General features: G+C 48.2%; 1 protein-coding gene across 6 annotated transcripts in view; it reads right to left on the bottom strand.

Annotated features, from left to right (window-relative positions):
• STK32B (serine/threonine kinase 32B) overlaps positions 1–19,846 on the bottom strand; it is a 375,768-nt gene that overhangs the window by 27,687 nt on the left and 328,235 nt on the right. For all 6 annotated transcript variants that reach the window (XM_081489937.1, XM_081489845.1, XM_081489748.1 and 3 more), the window contains 2 exons: positions 11,603–11,706; positions 2,559–2,675 (listed from right to left, as the gene is read on the bottom strand). In XM_081489937.1, coding sequence (XP_081346063.1) covers positions 2,559–2,675; positions 11,603–11,706 — 221 coding nt within the window. The remainder of the gene's footprint in view (positions 1–2,558; positions 2,676–11,602; positions 11,707–19,846) is intronic.

Here is a 19,846-nt window from a genome sequence, read left to right as displayed (position 1 = left end):
CCCTGGGTGGGCGGGAGGCAGTGTTGGCAGGTGGGTAAGGCTTCTGGGTGATTCCAATCAGCAGTTGGGGTTAAGGACCACTGATGTCTAAAACCCAGGGGCTCAATCTCCCCTTAAGCAATTTAACTAATGAGTAATTCCCCAAGTCATCTACAATAGGGATCCCCAGCCTCTAGGATCTAATGCCTGATGATCTGATGCAGAACTGAAGTAATAATAGTGGAAATAAAGTGCACAATAAACGTAATGTGCTTGAATCATCCTGAAACCATCCCCTATGCCCAGGTCCACAGAAAAACTGTCTTCCATGAAATTGATCCATGGTGTCAACAAGGTTGGGGACTGCTAATCTGCAGCAGTGGAAGGATTAAGAGCTGACATCTGGAGTTCAGAGAATGAATGACTGTGTTAGTTGCTCTTTGTGACCCCTTAGACTATAGCCCACCAGGCTCCTCTGTCCACGGGATTTTTCAGGCAAGGAGTTCAGAGAGCTTAGATTCAAGTTCCCTGCTGCCTTCTAACAGCCCTGTGGCCTTGAGTGAATGATTTTGCTTTTTGAAGCTTCAGTTTCCCCATCTCTACTACTGGGGTAATAACAGGACTCCTCTCGAAGGGCCTGTAAGGACTAAATGAGCAGAACGTAGAACACAACACTCCTCCAACTAGAACGGGCTGCCGTCATCACTGTTCCTTCATTAAAGATAACTGGTACTCACTGAACATGCACGCACACCTGCCAACCACATGCAAGGCTCAACTCTGTGTCTCTGAGGATTCTGAGCGAGTTTAACCAAATGCCAGCTTCCGAAGAAGGGCATCACAACCCACTGCCTATGCCAAACTGGAGCTTATCAGAACACAAACAACGGGGCCTGCCCCACCATTTCTGATTCAGCAGGTCTTCAGTAGAGCTTAAGAAACTATATTTCCAACAAGCTCTCTCAGGTGATGCTGGCCCAGGGACCATACTTGGAGACCCACTACTTCATTCTACTAGTAACAATTCCAGATGTTCAAGCTGGATTTGGAAAAGGAAGAGGAACCAGAGATTCAAATTGCCAACATCCATTGGATCATAGAAAAAGCAAGAGAGTTCCAGAAAAACATCTGCTTTATTGACCATGCCAAAGCCGTTGACTGTGTGGATCAAAACAAACTGTGGAAAATTCTTCAAGAGATGGGAATACCAGACCACCTTACTGCCCCCTAAGAAATCTGTATGCAGGTCAAAAAGCAACAGTTAGAACTAGACATGGAACAACGGGCTGGTTCCAAATTGGGGAAGGAGTACGGCAAGGCTGTGTATTGTCACCCTACTTATTTAACTTCTATGCAGAGTACGTCACGCGAAATGCCGGGCTGGATGAAGCACAAGCTGGAATCAAGATTGCCGGGAGAAATATCAATAACCTCAGATATGCAGATGACACCACCCTTATGGCAGAAAGTGAAGAAGAACTAAAGAGCCTCTTGATGAAAGTGAAAGAGGAGAGTGAAAAAGCTGGCTTAAAGCTCAACATTCAGAAAACTAAGATCATGGCATCTGGTCCCATCACTTCATGGCAAATAGATGGGGAAGCAATGGAAACAGTGACAGACTTTGTTTTTTTTGGGCTCCAAAATCACTGCAGATAGTGACTGCAGCCATGAAATTAAAAGATGCTTACTCCTTGGAAGAGAAGCTATGGCCAACCTATACAGCATATTAAAAAGTAGAGACATTGCTTTGCCAACAAAGGTCCATCTAGTCAAAGCTATGGTTTTTCCAGTAAAATCATGTATGGATATGAGCTATAAAGAAAGCTGAGGGCTGAATAATTGATGCTTTTGAACTGCAGTGTTGGAGAAGACTCTTGGGAGTCCCTTGGGCTACAAGGAGATTTAACCAATCAATCGTAAAGGAAATCAGTCCTGAATATTCACTGGAAGGACTGATGCTGAAGCTGAAACTCCAATACTTTGGCCACCTGATATGAAGAACTGACTCATTGGAAAAGACCCTGATGCTGGGAAAGATTGAAGGCAGGAGAAGGGGACGACAGAGGATGAGATGATTGGATGGTGTCACCGACTCGATTGACATGAGTTTGAGCAAGCTCCGGGAGTTGGTGATGGACAGGGAAGCCTGGCGTGCTGCAGTCCATGGGGTTGCAAAAAGTCAGACATGACTGAGTAACTGAACTGAACAATTCCTAGGAAAAGTCAGGAGATATCCAATTTCTTAAAGCTCAGTGCGTTAAAAGATGATTTGTAAGAATTTTGAAGAACCATATGCCTTAAATATTTCTAATTATTAGAAGTTGATAATGGAGTGAAAAAAGTCTGAGGGCTTTGTCATCCCAGATTTGACTTCAGGCCACACCCCTCTGTCCAGCGGCTTTGTGATCTTGAAGTGAGATGGTGAGAGCACTTCCAGTGAGATGTTAGAACCCTGCAGACTTTGGTATTTCTGCCACTGTCTCTCCATTTGTCCTCTGGTTCCTTAGTCGGCTGGTCTGTTTGTTTTGGCACTGAGCGACCAGCTCCCCGGCCAGGAGGACGGGCGGCTACCCCCTTACCTTCTTTAGCAGGGCGACCATGCCCTTGCACCACGTGGAAGAGTAGTGGACGCGCTCCATCTTGAACATGTTAAGGATCTCGTCAATGGGTGTGGCCGAGTGGATCTCATATGGCCTCTGCAACAAGGGACAACAGACAGCATCAGCGACAGCCATCCACATGGTTAAGACAGACACAGAGAACAGACCTGTGGTTGCCAAGAAAGATGGGGGTAGGGGAGGGATGGATTGAGAGTTTGGGATTAGAAGATGCAAACTATTACATATAGAATGGATGAACAACAAGGTCCTACTCTATAGCACTGGTAACTATATTCAATATCCCATGATAAACCATAATGGAAAAGAATGTATGTATCTATATCTACCTATATCTATATCTATATATGTATAACTGAATCACTTTGCTATACAGCAGAAATTAAGACAACATTGTAAATCAATTATAGTTCAATAATAAAACCTTGGCCACCTGATGCAAAGAGCTAACTCATTGGAAAAGACCCTGATGCTGGGAAAGATTGAGGGCAGGAGGAGAAGGGGCCGACAGAGGATGAGATGGTTGGATGGCATCACTGGCTCAAAGGACGTGAGTCTGAGCAAACTCTGAGCGATAGTGAAGGACAGGGAAGCCTGGTGTGCTGCAGTCCAGGGGTCACAGAGTTGGTCATGACTTAGTGACTGAAAAACAAAAATAAAATTAAAAAGAAAACCTGTGTCATTACGAGGGGTGGTTTTTCTTTTCCTGCAGGTAACGATGGGTGTTCCAATTACACGGCTGAGCAGGTGGCCTGGACCCCTGTGTCAACAGTGACCAGGACATGCGGCAGTGCAGGAACCCAGTGGGTGGGTGGTCTCTCACAGCCCCAGAAGGGTCAGTGATTGGTGAGGTCACAGAGCTGGGAGGCAGCAGAGGCAGGACTCATACCCTACAGCCTAACCCCAGAGTCTCTGCTCCAGACCTAGGCCTGTGGAGAGGAGTGGCTCTCACCATCCACAGCCCCCCACCCACTGGCGGGTTTGGCTGCAGCTTCCCTGCCGTGGCTGAACTGCCCGGTGAGTAAGCAGGGCGGGAATCACCAGGTCTGGGTCTGGCTGGGCGAGGGAGGCAGGGAGGCTGGGCCACTTCCACCTGCCATCCTCTCTCCTGCACCGGAAGGATGCCTAAGCCCTGTTCACCAATTCCGCAGCATGGCAGAGCACTGAATGTTCTGATATGTCCTCTTGACACTGGAGTGGGCAGATTTTCCTTTTTTTATGGCCTCCAAACACCTCTCAAAGCTTGGGAAGGTTCCTTTGACTGGGACCTTGAGGAAGTGGCTTGGAGAGTGTCTGAGCAGTAGCTGACTCCCTCCACCCCTCCCGCCCAAGAACAGCTCCCTCAGAGCCTCCTCTTCACCCTCCACCTGGCTGTGTGCTCCAGGAAGCTTCCAGGTTTCCATCAGGGTCACATGACCCAGGGCTGGAGCAGGCAACCGGTTCCTAAGCGTGTGTGTTTCAACGACTAAACTGATCCTGGAGAAATCTGGAGGATGAGCTCATTGTTAATCCACGTGACTTTGGTTGACCAGTATGGAGTTCCTGCGAAGCAGTGGGGGGCGCTCCTGGTAGGTGGGATTACAGTACCTCCATCTCTGTGTGATGTTCATTGGTAGGACCAATGTTGAAGCTGAAACTCGAATACTTTGGCCACCTGATGCGAAGAGCTGACTCATTTGAAATGACCCTGATGTTGGGAAAGATTGAGGGCAGGAGGAGAAGGGGCCAACAGAGGATGAGATGGTTGGATGGCACCACCAACTCAATGGACATGAGTTTGGGTAAACTCCAGGAGTTGGTGATGGACAGGGAGGCCTGGTGTGCTGTGGTTCATGGGATCGCAAAGAGTCGGACACGACTGAGCGACTGAACTGAAGTGATCTCTGTGTCCTCAGGGCACTGAGCAGTATCTGTTGCCCAGCAGGTTCTGGAGCAGAAGGACAACAAAGATGATGGTCAGATCATCCACAGTTGCTGATGGAACACGGGCTGTGAGCCTAAACACCATGCTGGGTTCCCATGGTGCATAAGGGGCCAGTTCTAACCTCGAGGAACTTGGATTCCCATGGGGCTGCAGCAATTGGAGAGGTCAGCCTGGGAAAGTGAGGCGATCCTGAGCCCTGGTTGGGATACAATTCCCTGGAAGGAAGGAATGCTTGTATCTCTACCGAATGGGACCTCCCTGGGGAAGATGCCTGCCGACATGGGTGCACCTGTGCCTTCTGATATATCCACCCAGTAAGGGGCCTCTTCCTGACTGGCTGCCTCCTCTCTCATCTGTTTCACTGAATTGGGAACCTCCCTTCCTCCCAACAGGGCAAAACCCCAAACTGTGAGCTCCCTGTGTGTGAATGTGTATCTGATTCTTTGAGACCCCACGGACTGTAGTCCGCCAGGCTTCTCTGTCCATGGAATTCTCCAGGCAAGAATACTGGAGTGGGTTGCCATGCCCTCCTCCAGGGGATCTTTCTGACCCAGGGATTGAACCGGAGTCTCCTGCATTGCAGGAGGATTCCTTACCATCTGAGCCACCAGGGAAGCCCATGGACTCCCTAGAAAGTCTAATTAGCTTGCTACACTAACATTCTTTAAATCTGGCCTCAAACCTTTTTGAATTTAATAGGAAGTTGAATACAGTTTCAGTTTTAAAATTTCCACCCAAGCTGCTGCCTGCTTTCATGTTGCAGGACCCCTTTGTGTTTCACTAGGAACAGCCACCACAATTAGAAATGAGAGTGAATGTTCACTTAGAGCATCTGGGATGTGACACAAATCTCCCGGCATCTCCCTGAGCTGGCTACTGTGAACGTGACCACTTGGGCTTTCCAGGTGGTGCTAGTGGTAAAGAACTGGCCTGCCAATGCAGGAGACAGGAGACCTGGGTTCGATCCCTGCATCGGGAAGATCCCCTGGAGGAGGGCCTGACAACCCACTCCAGTATCCTTGCCTGGAGGATCCCATGGACAGAGGAGCCTGGCAGGCTACAGTCCATAGGGTCCAAAAGAGTTGGATACGACAGGGGACTTAGCATGCACGCACAATATGACCACTTTATAACAGACGAACCAGAGGTCCCAAGCTCCAGAGCCAGGATGTGATGGCATCGACATTAAAGCTCAGGCAGGGTCAACCCCAACTCACCTCTGAGCACTACTGTCACAGAGGGAATTGTGTCCTTAAGTTTGTATGTTCAATTCCAAATCCTAGCGCCTCAGAAGGTGGCCTTGTTTGGAGATAGGGTGTTTACAGAGGAGGTCAAGTTCACATGAGGTAATTAGGAGGGACCCCAATTCAATATGACTGGTGTCCTTGTCAACAGGGGAACCCTAGAAAAAGGGGACCCTAGGACCTAGGGAGATAGACATAGAGGGGACACCATGCAAGGAGACACAGGGAGAAGACAGCTGTCTATGAGCAAGGAAGGAGCATCTTGATCTGAGGTATAAAGGGGCAGGTTCCTTCACTGCCCTCAGAAGGAGTCAGCCTTGGAGACACCTTGAACTTGGGCTTCTAGGCCCCAGAGCCGCGAGAGAACAGGCTTCTATTGTTTAAGCTGCCCGGTCTGTCGGACTTGGTCACAATAGCCCGAGCAGACTAAGACCATTACCCTGGCCATCCTCAGGCAGAGTTGTAGGGAAGGTGTCTGACTTCTGCTTTGTTCTGGGAGGTGTCAGCACTCTATGTAGAGCAGGCCCCTAGTGTGAGCAGACAGGGTCCCGACCCCTCTCAGCTCTTCACCTTGGAAAAGACAGCAGTGAGGGGTTTTGGGTGTGGGGTTCTCTAAGGGGGTTCCCTACAGCAGGTGCTGGGTGCAGAGAAGGGGTGGAGGGGTGCTGCCTTAGTGAGCGAGGGGGTTCAGGAAACCAGAGTTCAGGCCACCACCTGAAGATTGTCCTCCAGGAGTTGAGACTCTGGTTTCTGAACTCTTTAGGGATCGTTTCAAGATCACTTCTTCCTGTCTTTTTGCCTCTCAAAAGGCCATTTCTCTGACTCTGGTCCCAGCCCCGTCCTGGTAACCCAGATACTGCAGGTGTCAGGGGGCTGGCTCACCTCTTCATTTTAAAGTTTGGGAAACTGAGGCTGAGAGACAAAAAAATGACTTTCCCAACGCCCCAGAGACCCAAATTCTCCTTCGCGGCTCTTTCCACCAGAGCCCAGAACTCAAGCACCCAACTGGAGAATCAGCCAGCTACAAGTGTAAAGACTGCTGTTATCTTTTATGCTTCATTTTATTTCCTACTCGGTTACTTCAAGGCATCCATGAATTCTACTTGCCCCCCAGGCACCCCAAAGAGCCCCCCCCCCCTCACTTCTGGAGGGAACCAGATCAATAAAAACAACAATGATGAGAATAATAGTAACTACAGTTAGCCATGAGGCTAATACAGCAGTTAAATACTTTCAGAAATGCATTTGGAAACTATGACTAAAATCGGCACTGCATCTTGAAGCTCCAGGCTCAGCCTTGATCTGTTTGGGTGGTTGTGGAGAAACCTGGGCCCTTCGACGAGAATATTGTTCAATATTAAGATCAATATTCCATAGGCTTGTGGTTTCTCCTGAGTCTTGGTCTCACTCATTGCTCTTAGGATGTGCTGACTTTGAAAACCGAGTGGTATTTACGGAAGTGAAAGTCATATCTGACTCTTTGCAACCCCATGGACTGTAGCCTGCCAGGCTCCACTGTCCATGGAATTCTTCAGGCAAGAATACTGGAGTAGGTAGCCATTTCTTCTCCAGGGGATGTTCCCAACCCAGGGATCAGACCCGGGACTCCCGCACTGCACCAGCGAAGCCAGTGGTATTTTTAAGGTGAAATAATTACCTGTTCAGCTGGTGAAAGTGATTTTGGCAGCAGGGCACCAGATAGACTCATTATGGAGTGCAAATGTGTCTATTCCAGGAAACCCAGTTTACAAAAATTCCAATTTACCAAGAAACAGAAGAAGCAGGAAAAGAATTGCCATAGACCTGTTATTTTAATTGCTAGAGCTGAGCTGGGCCTTGGGGACCATCTCATCCAATGTTTTTCCCCCCAAATCTTTTTGCTCAAAATCCGAAACATAGAACAGATGCAAGTGAAGAACAGTTCCCCAGGTTGCTTAAACCTCCAGCAGCTGGAGAAATCCTTTTTCCCCTATGAACTGTCGAATCATTCCTGCAGGGTCCTTTACTTTCAGGAAGCACAGTTTGAAAGTCCCTTGCTTTATGGAAACTGGAGGGGCCAGGTCAGAGAGTTCATTTAACCCCGGGTTTCAGACTCCCGGCTCAACAATCTCTGCTTTACTGAGGGCCAGGAAAGCAGTGCTCAACTCAAGGGCCGCCTCTCTCACTTTGTTGGGCTAATACACCAACAGATGCTTGCCTCTGCGGTTGAGCCCACCATTTGGTGTGCATCCAGAGGTTCTTAGTTCTGCTGCAAACTGTAGGATCTCCATGCATGTGGGCATGCATGCTCAGTCACTTTAGCCACGTCTGACCCTTGGCAATCCTACAGACTAGCCCACCAGGCTCCTCTGTCCATGAAATACTGAAGTGGGCAAGAATACTGGAGTGGGCAGCCAGTCCCTTCTCCGGGGGATCTTCCCGACCCAGGGATCGAACCTGGGTCTCCCGCATTGCAGGCAGATTCTTTACCCACTGAGCCACCTGGGAAACCCTAGGACCTCATAACCTTCCTCTATTCTCCATCATCCCCGCTTTCTCTGTCTACTGAACCTTCAGGAGAAATGCTGACTGGAGTCAAAGCCAAGGGTAATACCACGTGAGGGAGGTGGTTGGGAGGAAGCAGAGAGGGTGGAAGTCTTCATGGTGCCATAGTGTGGGTTTTAGGGCTCTACCTGCGGCTGCATGCAAAGCACATTGTGCCAGGCCATGGGCACAACGTGGCCTGACATTCAGAATCCCCTTTCGCCCATCCTCTTGATAACTCCATGGCAGTTGTTCTCAACTGGGGATAATTTGTCCCCCAAGGGATGTCTGGCAACATTTGGCAACATTTCAGTTGTGGGGGCGATTCTGGCTGGTCTCTAGTGGGTAGAGGCCAGGGATGCTGCTAAACACTCCCTAATGTACAAGGCAGCCTCCACACAAAGTGATATCCAGACCCAAGCAACCATAGAGCCAAGGCTGAGGAATCTTGTGCTTTGCAACCACTGTTCTTCCCATTTGATAGACAAGAAGCAGGCTCAGCCCAGACCATTCAATAGCTGCAGCAAAACTGGAATTTGATCCCCAAAACATATGATTCCAAAACCCAGGGGTCTCCTGCATTGCAGGCAGATTCTTTACCCACTGAGAAACCTTAGGATCTCCATAACCCTCTGGCTTAAGCACCATGCTGTCCCTTCCACAGACTGCACTGTGAAACCAGCAACTTCAGGTGACTTCAGGGTCCTTTCTAGGAAGTCCCCCGACTGTCCTTCTGACTGCTGGTCAGTCTAAGATGCTGCTGTGTTAGCCTCAGCTGCCTTCCTTGGGCAGCACTGTCTCTGTATCCACCTGCCTCTGAATCATCACCACGTGAACATTTATGCAGCAATCAGAGTCCTCCTGTGTGCTGGACACTGCCTATGTGCTGCCCACATTTTCTTCTGGAATCGCCTTGGTGACCTCCCTGCCACCCCAGCTGGCCTCATCATCCCCATTTCAGGAAGGAGGAAGCCAGGGCTCAGAGGAGTCAAGTGACCAAAGTAGAATCACAGTCCTCAAGGCACACATTTTGTTTTGAAGCCCTTGAGGCTTTTTGCCAAGTCATCATCTTTGACTGTTCTAATCCATGTTTTTTTTTAAAAAAGAACTTTTTATTAAGAATTCCTCTACCAGTGCAGGAGACACAGGTTTGATCCCTGGGGTGGGACTGTCCCCCTGGAGAAGGAAATGGCAGCCCACTTGGGTATTCTTGCCTGGAGAATCCTATGGACAGAGGAGACTGTTGGGCTACAGTCCATGGGGTTGCAAGAAGCAGACACGACTTAGGGGCTAAACTACAACAAATAGCTGATTAATAATGTTGGAATAGTTTCAGGTGAATAGCAACGGGATTCAGCCATATATACTCATGTATCCATTCTCCCCCAAACTCCCCGTCCATCCAGCCTGCCATAACATTGAGCAGAGCTCCATATGCCATACAAGTAGATCCTTGTTGGTTATCCATTTTAAATATAGCAGTGTGTACGTGTCCATCCCAAACTCTCTAACTATCCCTTCCCCTCATCCTTCTCCCTGGCAGTCATAAGTCCGTTCTCAAAGTCTGTGAGTCTGTGTTTTTTAAGTACGTTACTTTGTATCAATTCTTTTTGGATTCCACATATGTGATGTCATATGATACTTCTCCTTCTCTGACTTACTTCACTCAGTATGACTATCTCTACTGACCCGTATTCTGACAGAGAAGATACTTTCTGCTGGCAAGCAACCAATTACACTTTGGTGGAAATGCTTGCCAAGGTCATTTGTATGGCTGATTACATCATAAACAGCATCTGGTGATGCCTGTGTCCTCTGGTTCACACAAATACCATGGGGACCCTCATGTTCCGTCCTTGAGCTTGCGTATCAAAGAACCAGTACGTGACAAAGGAACTGACCAGGAACAGGTAAGCCCGCACGCACGTATGCTCATTTGCTTCAGCTGTGTCCGACTCTTTTCAGCCCTGTGGACTGCAGCCCCTTAGGCTCCTCTGTCCAGGGGATTCTCCAGGGAAGAATACTAGAGTGGGTTACCATGCCCTCCTCCAGGGGATCTTCCCGGCCCAAGGATTGAACCTGCGACTCCTGCATTACAGGCAGATTACTGGCTGAGCCACCAGGAGAGTCCACAGATAAGCCTTAGGTAAGCCTGCGGGAGATTGTTTTCATTCAATGCCTGAGAAAACTCACAAGATCACATATATATTTTTGGCATTCTTAAAAAACCACGTGCCATGATACTTTTTTTGAGGAACTCAGGGGAAATAAATGAGATCAACAGCAAAGAACAGCTGCTTGAACCACAGGGCGATAATGAATAACACTCACGTAGCTTGGATGGTGTTCACACAGCTGTCATCATTCATTCATTCCCATCCCTCATCACCCTGCCCTGGGAGCCCCTGTCCCCCAGGAACGCTGACGACAAGCTTAAATATGCAGATGACTGTGAGACAATGTTAAAAGAGCAGCTAGTGATGGGAACTCACTCTGCACAGCTGTGTGCTGGGCGCTGGACCTATAAGGTGTCACTGTTGTGTTGTTAGTCACTAAGTTGTGTCTGACTCTTTGATGCTGTAAAGTAATTAATATGAAAACCTTGTGTCCCAGTCCAGGGGTACATCGATACCAGGTTAACTTCAGTGCCACAGAATAGAATGAAAGGATGTTATTATCCTCATTGTACAAGGGGGAGACCATGGTTCTGAGAGGTTAAGTGGCATCCTTTTCAAATGATATTTGTATAGAGAAAATATGCCTCCAAATTAATTTGACATAATTCTTCCTGCTAAAATAAAACTGAGCTATTAGTTGCCAAAGAGTTCCCTTAGTCATCTTCAGCTATTAAATTTAAATGAAATAAAACAGAAATACACACTGAATGCCCCACTTTTATAGGACACTGAGCTAAGTATTCGGGGAAGATTGGGACAAAAATAACAACAGCAAAAAACAAGCTGGAGAGTTTGATCGGGCGTGAGTGCGTGATGTGGGTTGAAATCATGAGATCGGGGTAATTTGGGTGTTTGAGCTGCCACCGATCCACGGCTGAGCTCAGCAAGAGACCCTTCCCCTCGACATCCCTCTCCCCACAAGTAGAATGAAGGGCTGGACGAGAAGCTTGTTAAGAGCTCTTTAACACTCAGGACCGTGGAGCTGGCACATGGGCCATCAGGACAGACACCCAGGGCTCCTTGCCAGCACGGTGCACCATCCACGGGACATGGCTGTCCGACTCTACCCAAGCCTGGTAGGACTTGAGCCCCCCACTTCCACAGTCCCCACGTTCACCACACAGACACACATCTTACCCAGCCCCGTAGTAGCTCGTAGGCCGTGACACCCAGGGACCACCAGTCGACAGGGTAGGAGTACCCAGGGCCTCCGTCCACATACACCTGGAAGACTTCCGGGGCTGCCAAAGACAGGACAAAAGACATCACTGGGCATCTCACTCGACACGCATCACGCCCGTGAAGGAGGACATGGGGCCAGGAGCTGGACTGTGAGGCTAGCATCCCATCGACGATGCTATGTAGTTACTACCGTCTGTAAGTCACAAGCCAGCCTGAGACAAGGTACAGGCATCACAGGAAACCCTATGTGACACCTGGGACAGAATACAGACGGGGCACCTTGAGTGTGCCGCAGAGGGTATTCTGCTGGGGAGTCAGGGAAAGAGGGGGTGAGGAGGATTTGGTGGAATCCTGAAGCATGATTCATGGTCAGCATGGGGAATAAAGTCTGAGTTAAGAGGAAGAGTCTGCACCCCTGTTACGGAGCAGGACCCCGTGGGGCTCCTGGGCACAAAGACTTTCTGTGCCCGCCAATTCTTTGATGACAGGAAATAGGCTTCACTCAGTGTCTGTGACCTTCGCTTAGCTCCAACCTGTAGTTTCAAACAGATACGAAGCAAGGATGGGAGGGGATGCAGAGACAAGGGAGGAACAGACAAGAAACAATAGTGCAGCCTTGGGGCAGAGGCCTGGTCCCCTCTCAAGGGACGCACATAACAACATTTTTGAGCTCTTCTGCAGACACTGAAAACCCCTGCCAGGTGGGAGAAATTAAGGGTCTGATGTGCTGTGCTAAGTCGCGTACGTCGTGTCGGACTCTGTGACCCTATGGACTGTAGCCTGCCAGGGTCCTCTGTCCATAGGATTCTCCAGGCAAGAAATACTTGAGTGGATTGCCATGCTTTCCTCCAGGGGATCTTCCCAACCCAGGGATTGAACCTGCGCCTCTTACATCTTCTGCATTGGCAGGTGGGTTCTTTATGACTAGCACCACCTGGGAAGCCCCAAGGGTCTGAGGCCCACAAGCCAGTAGACCCCAGACTGGTTACTACCAGAAGGTTAATGATGCAGAGTCTCACTTACCTCACCAACAACCAATCAGAAAAATGTCCATGAGCTGATCATCCTCTTTGAACCATTACTGTAAGATCCCTCACTACCCCTCCAGGTGGGAACACACAGCTTTGAGGGCATTTGCTTGCTGTGGCCCCCTTTGCCTGGCAAAGCAATTTGTTGTTGTTGCTGTTGCTGAGTCATGTCTAACTCTCTGCAACCATCGACTGCACACCAGGCTTCCTTGACTTTCACTATCTCCTGGAGTTTGCTCAACTTCATATCCATTGAGTTGGTGATGCTATCTAATCATTCCATCCTCTGCCACCCCACTCTCCTTTTGCCTTCAGTCTTTCCCAGTATCAGGATCTTTTCCAATGAGTTGGCTCTTAGCATTAGGTGGTCAAAGTATTGGAGCTTCAGCTTCAGCATCAGTCCTTCCAATGAATATTCAGGGTTGATTTCCTTCAGAATTGACTGATTTGATCTCCTTGCTGTCCAACAGACTCTCAAGAGTCTTGCCCAGAACCACCATTCAAAAGCATGAATTCTTTGGCACTCAGCCTTCTGGTCCAACCGTCGCATCTGTACATGACCTCTGGAAAAATTATAGCTTGGACAATATGGACCTTTGTCAGTGAAGTGATGTTTCTGCTTCCTAATATACTATCTAGGTTTGTCATAGCTTTACTTCCAAGGATGAAGCATCTTTTTTCATGGCTGCAGTTACCATCTGCAGTGATTTTGGAGCCCAAGAAAATAAAATCTGTCACTGTATCCACTTTTCCCCCTTCTATTTGCCATGAGGTGACGGGACCAGATGCCATGATCTTAGTTTTTTCGAATGTTGAGTTTTAAGCCCGCTTTTTCACTCTCCTCCTTCCCTGTCATCAAGAGGCTCTTTAGTTTCTCTTCACTTTCTGCCATTAGAGTGCCATTATCTGTATATTGAAGGTTGTGTTATTTCTCCTGGAAATCTTGATTCCAGCTTGTGATTCATCCAGCAAAGCAGTAAAGCTATTCTTTCCTACTTCACCCAAAACTCTGTCTCTGAGATTTAACTTGGTGTTGGGGTACAAAGGCCAGATTTGGTTCACTCCGAAGGGGCTGAGAACTAGGTAAATGTCAGTCTGCTTTGGCACCAACACAGGGTCAGATGTCCCAATAACCAGAATGGTTAGAGCCCCTGGTGCCTAGTGCCAGTCTCAGGTGGGAATCAATACAAAATACCCAGAATAAGTAAATGCACGGAGACAGAAGGCCGATCAGGAGTTGCTAGGGGCTGGTGAGGGGATGGGGCGCAACTGCTCATCGGGTTTCCTCTGGCATGATGAATGGTCTTGAACTAGACAGAGCTGGTAGCTACACAATGTGGTGAATGTACTAAATGCCACTGCATTTGCTTGCAAACAGTTCATTTTACGTTATGTGAATTTTACCTCTGTAATAAACCAGTGGAGGGTGGAGCCCCCAGAGGGATGGACCCTCACTCCTCAGGGGGCTGCAGCTGTCTTGGGGTCCCCTGGGGTCCTGCTGCTTCCTAAGCTGCTGGGAGGTGAGTTCATCCCTGCCTCACCCCCGACTGACCAGGCCAGGAGTGCATCTCAAGCTTTAATTGCTCACACGGGCTTCCAGGAAAGTCTTGGGAAATGCAGGTCCCAAGAAATTAATTTAATTTCTAAATTAATTAGAAAATTAATTTACAGATGTAATTCCATTTTACAGGTGTCAGAGCAGCTAAGCTCTGTCATGGGGAACCAGGACATGTTGTGATTAAAAACATCTCGACTCCATTTTCAGACTGGAATTCAGATGGTGTGGGGGCGGGAAGGGCCAGATGAGGCAGACAAGGGTAGACAATGGATGCTCGAATCTGGGCTCCAGATGGGCAGCTGGGCACTTGAACCTTTTGTTGTTCAGTCGCTCAGTCATGTCTGACTCTGTGGCCCCATGGACTGCAGCACGCCAGGCTTCCCTGTCCTTCACCATCTCCCGTAGCTTGCTCAAACTCAAGTCCATTGAGACAGTGATGCCATCCAACTATCTCATCCTCTGTCGCCCCCTTCTCCTACTGCCTTCAATCTTACCCAGCATCAGGGTCTTCTCCAATGAGTCAGTTCTTTGCATCAGGTGGCCAAAGTATTGGAGTTTCAGCTTCAGCTTCAGTCCTTCCAATGAATATTCAGGACTGATTTGCTTAAGGATCGACTGTTTTGGTCTCCTTGCAGTCCAAGGACTCTCAAGAGTCTTCTCCAGCACCACAGTTCCAAAGCAACAATTCTTGGGCACTCAGCTTTCTTTATGGTCCAACTTTCACCATCGATGAACCTGACATCGGCCAAATTCCAGCTGCCCTCCAGTGACCCGCTCCATTTATTTTGTATTTTATAGCAATTTCACCCAAAGATTCTCCTTTCCTCCTCACCACAACCCCCAGGGTCATATTATCATTTGACACACTTTACCGAAGAGGTTCAGAGAAGGACAGCAGAGCACAGGAAGTCACACAGCAGAGAAGTGCAGAGCTGAGGTGCCCCTTACATACTGCTCAAATTCTGGTTTGAAGTAAGCTTTGCATCAATGTTTAGGTACAAAACCATAATCAGTCTACATTAGGGAAGATGTCATTGGGAGTTTGAGGAAATGTCATTTTGGTTTATTTGAGCCTCACCAAGTGGTGGGCTGGGGAACAGGAAGAAGTTTGGTGTGATTGCAGCTGGATTAACATGTTCTCTTTGCTTCAGTTTGTAAAGCATGAGCAATAATAAACAGTCTATTCACAGGGTTCTTATGAAGATTAAGGAAAATGCTGGCTAAGAGATAAGCCTGATGCCAGGCTGGTCCATTATGAGTGCTCTGGAACTCTTGGGCATGGTTTTTATTAGTAGAATTGTCATTCAAATGTCCTCTCTTCATCAAACTCAGCTTCTCACTGTCCACCCAGTCAGCCTGGCTGCTGCTGCTGCTAAGTTGCTTTAGTCGTGTCCGACTCTGTGAGACCCCAGAGACAGCAGCCCACCAGGCTCTGCCATCCCTGGGATTCTCCAGGCAAGAACACTGGAGTGGGTTGCCATTTCCTTCTCCAATGCATGAAAGTGAAAAGTGAAAGTGAAGTCGCTCAGTCGTGTCCGACTCTTCGAGACCCCACGGACTGCAGCCTACCAGGCTCCTCTGTCCATGGAATTTTCCAGGCAAAAGTGCTGGAGTAGGTTGCCATTGGGACCGTCCTGAATTCCATCCTCCTCAGCCTCATGACTCATCAGTCTCCAGATCCTTTGAGCTTGGTGTTTTGAGCATCTTTTCATCTGCCCCTTCCTATCCATCCTAGACAAACCTGAATTCAAAGGTGGTAGTTGTATCTGTTTAGTAAACATCTGGTGAGTGAACATTTGATTTCCTAGCCTCTTCAAGCACTGACCTGTGCTATTCTGCATCCCGCCCTGAGAGCCTGAGGCTGGGCTCCAATCCAGAGGGGCTTCCTTCCCTGCACCCCAATCTGTGTACTTGTCCTTCTTCCCTCTGTGCAAAGGGTTCTGATAAAGGAGACAATCATGGTGGTCTGTGCAGAACCAGGACTTTGACAGCTGCTGGCCCGGCCCACGTGCTCAGACAGGGCCAGAGGCAGGGACATGCCCAGGACTACAGGAGAGGCTGTGTGTCCCGCTGTCCCCATAATGCCTTGTCATCCCTGGCTGCCCCAAGCCCATCTGGAATTCAGGGAAGAAGCAGCATCTGATCAGTTCTGTCCTGGCTGTCCTGACCAGCCAAGTGACAAATATCTGCCACCTGTGACTCCACTCCCAGAGAAGGTGACAATCTCCCTTCCCCTGCACACCCGGGGCTGAAAGAACATAAACAACATTTATGTCACAATCCATATTCCACCAAAATGACTGCTGTAGTGCCCTGGAACCGGTGCTTAGACATGAGGGCATCATAGAGGGTTAGAACTTGAAGGACAGGTACAAGACACACACCTGTCACCATTATTTCATGTATGAATGAATGAGTGTGGAAACTGTTCGCTAGGTGCCGTGTTAAGGATTTTACACATCCAGCTCCCTTCATCTCTCCATTCATCCAATAAAACAAATGCTACAATGATCTCCATGTTCCAGATGAGGAGGTAGAGACATGAAGGGGTGTAGTTGGGTGAATGAAAGTGAAAATGCTAGTTGCTCAGTCATGTCTGACTCCTTGTGAACCCACAGACTGTAGCCCACCAGGCTCCTCTGTCCATGGACTTCTCCAGGCAAGAATACTGGAATGAGTAGCCATTCCTTTCTCCAGCGGATCTTTCTGATCCAGGGATCCAACCCAGGTCTCTCACATAGCAGGCAGATTCTTAACCACCTGAGCCACCAGGGAAAGTGAATAGTGTCCGAAAAAGACTATGTCCAAGTACTAACCTCCAGTATCTGTGAACAGGGCCTTATTCAGAAATAGAGACTCTGTAGGTGTAATTAAGGACATCAAGATAAAAATAATCCTGGATTCAGGGTGGACCTTTCCTAGATTCAATGTCTGATGACTTTATAAGAGAAAGGAGAGAGAGATTTGAGACATAGAGAAGGCCGATGCAGGAGACACAAGAGACACAGGTCTGATCCCAGGGTTGGGAAGATCCCCTGGAGTAGGATATGGCAACCCGCTTCAGTATTCTTGCCTGTAAAGTTCCATGGACAGCGGAGCCTGGTGGGCTACAGTCCAAGGGGTCGCAAAGAGTCAGACACCATTGAGCACACACACATATCCTTAAAGCACTCTGAACCACAGATGAAGAAAAAAGAGACACAGAGAGGCAAAGGGGCAAGTTCAGGGCCATTGAGGCAGCGAGTGGAAGAGTGTGGAAGGCTGTTCTTACAACTTTTGAGAGGGGACTCAATACAGCTGTTCCACTGTTATCATAAGCAGTGGCTTTCTTTACAATGCTAAGAGCTGTGTTATTAATATGCCATTGACTGAGCATCTACCATGTGCTAGAAGCTCTTCAAGTTTCTTTACCTCTATTGGTTACTCCTCAGGGAAGCTAATATTTATGGAGCACTATCTGCAGCTTCATGTGCATGATCTCCTTTTAACCTCAGAAGGATCTTGTGAGGTGAATATGATCATTATCTCCATCTGAGGAAGCAAAGCTATGCTTTTTTCCAGTAGTCATGTATGGATGTGAGAGCTGGAGCATAAAGAAAACTGAGCGCCAAAGAATTGATGATTTTGAACTGTGGTGTTGGAGAAGACTCTTGAGAGTCCCTTGAACTGCAAGATCAAACCAGTCCATCCTAAAGGAAATCAGTCCTAAATTCCTTGGAAGGACTGATGCTGAAGCTCCAATACTTTGGCCACCTGATGCAAAGAACTGACTCATTGGAAAAGACCCTGATGCTGGGAAAGATTGAAGGAAGTAGGGGAAGGGGACGACAGAGGATGAGATGGTTGGATTGCCTCACTGACTTGATGGACATGAGTTTGAGCAATCTCTGGGAGTTGGTGATGGACAGGGAAGCCTGGCATGCTGCAGTCCATGGGGTCACAAAGAGTCAGACACGACTGAACTGAACTGAGGAAGCCAGGCTTGGAGCGGTGACTGAGCTACCAAAGTCCCAAGCCTCATCGGAAGCCTGGCTTTCCCCATTCTCCAGTGTCATCCAAAATGATGACCAAAGCCTTGCTCTGTCTCCTTCAATATCCAGACATTTTCTACCATGTTACACCATCTTTATGTGTATGCTGAAAAGAAAAATAATGTATCATAAAAAATATATGTACACACGTACTACATATATGTGAGGTGGTAAAGAACCTGTTTGCCAATGCAGGAGACATAAGAGACACAGTTTTGATACCTGGGTGGGGAGGATGCCCTGGTGGAGGGCATGGCAACCCACTCCAGTATTCTTGCCTGGAGAATCCCATGGACAGAGGAGCCTGGTGGGCTCCTGTCTTTCAGTTCTGAGTCTGTCTTTCAGTCAGACAAGACTGAAATGACTTAGCATGTAGTATATATATATATATACATACATATATATGTATGTACTTTACAAGTCTTATAGTACAAAATCTCTCCAAAGTCAACGCATTAAATCTGTGAATTCAATTGGAACCAAAATCAAGAATGTTTATGAATGCCCAGTAATTCTAAATTTAGGAAATCAAGGTTTTGACAATCCAGAAGAAAATAATGTGTATTTTGCCGTAAACATGCACATTAATAAAAGTGGCTCTTGAATCACAATTCCCTGGCAGCAGCCTTCCTTGCTACATCCTCAGGGTCCTTCACTGTGCCCAGTACATGCTGCATGCTCTGTGGATACTTGTGAGCCCACGAATGAATACCCCGGGTGGACACTGGGCTCCATGGAAGCAGCTTCTCCAGCATAACCCAGTGGCACGGAAAGATCAGCCCCACCACCCATCATCCATTTCTAGCAGCAGCTGAGCAATTCTGCCAATGCAGGTTTTAAATGGAAAGTGAGTCTGGATTCCAAGGGGCATCAGAGAATTGGCCTTCCAGAAAAGCAAGTACTTGGGGTGTCGACTGAAAGAGATCGCCACAAGGCAATGAAAATATGCCTTTGATGGGTTTTGCCACCTTCGGCTCACCACGCAGAGTTACTTCCTCATTAGACTAAAAATATGGAAAAACTCCCAGAAACCTCCTAAGTTATAATTATTAGCCTGCTGCTTTAGCTCTATGAATATTCCTGAAGGCTTTGATTGCTGCAGTGGAGTGTGACATGCTATTCAATGTCTAGCTTACAGGCTAACTGGCTTCCAGGATTGGCATCCACAGGTAATTGTGTCCTTCTGGACTGGGAACATAGAACTACCACATTTCAGCTTAGAGGGGACCTTCAAGGTCATTTCCTTTCTCCCCTACACTTTGTAGGTGAGGAAGCTGAAGCCTATTGGAGGCATTCCATGGCTTCCAGACCAGCTGGGACCAGAGCCCAGGCCTCCTGTCCACTGAGCCTTACTTCTGTTTGCACATCCCAGCCGGCAGAATGGCCAGATCTGGACACCTCCACCCAGAAGCCCCACAGGCATGGCATTCTTACTATGTCCAAGCCAAATCCCCCTCTCCAACTGCCCCTTCTCCTGGGTTCTCAGTCTCTGCCGATGGTCTGCTCAGTTGCAAGAGTCAGAAATCAGTCTACACTTTGATGTGTGCTCAGTCGCTCAGGTATGTCTGACTCTTTGCAACCC

Source organism: Giraffa tippelskirchi, chromosome 1, assembly GCF_054371585.1.
Source record: "Giraffa tippelskirchi isolate mGirTip1 chromosome 1, T2T-mGirTip1v1.2.pri, whole genome shotgun sequence".
Classification (NCBI taxonomy): Eukaryota; Metazoa; Chordata; class Mammalia; order Artiodactyla; family Giraffidae; genus Giraffa; species Giraffa tippelskirchi.
Note: the sequence above shows the minus strand (reverse complement) of the source record. Positions and strands in the feature narration are given on the sequence as shown.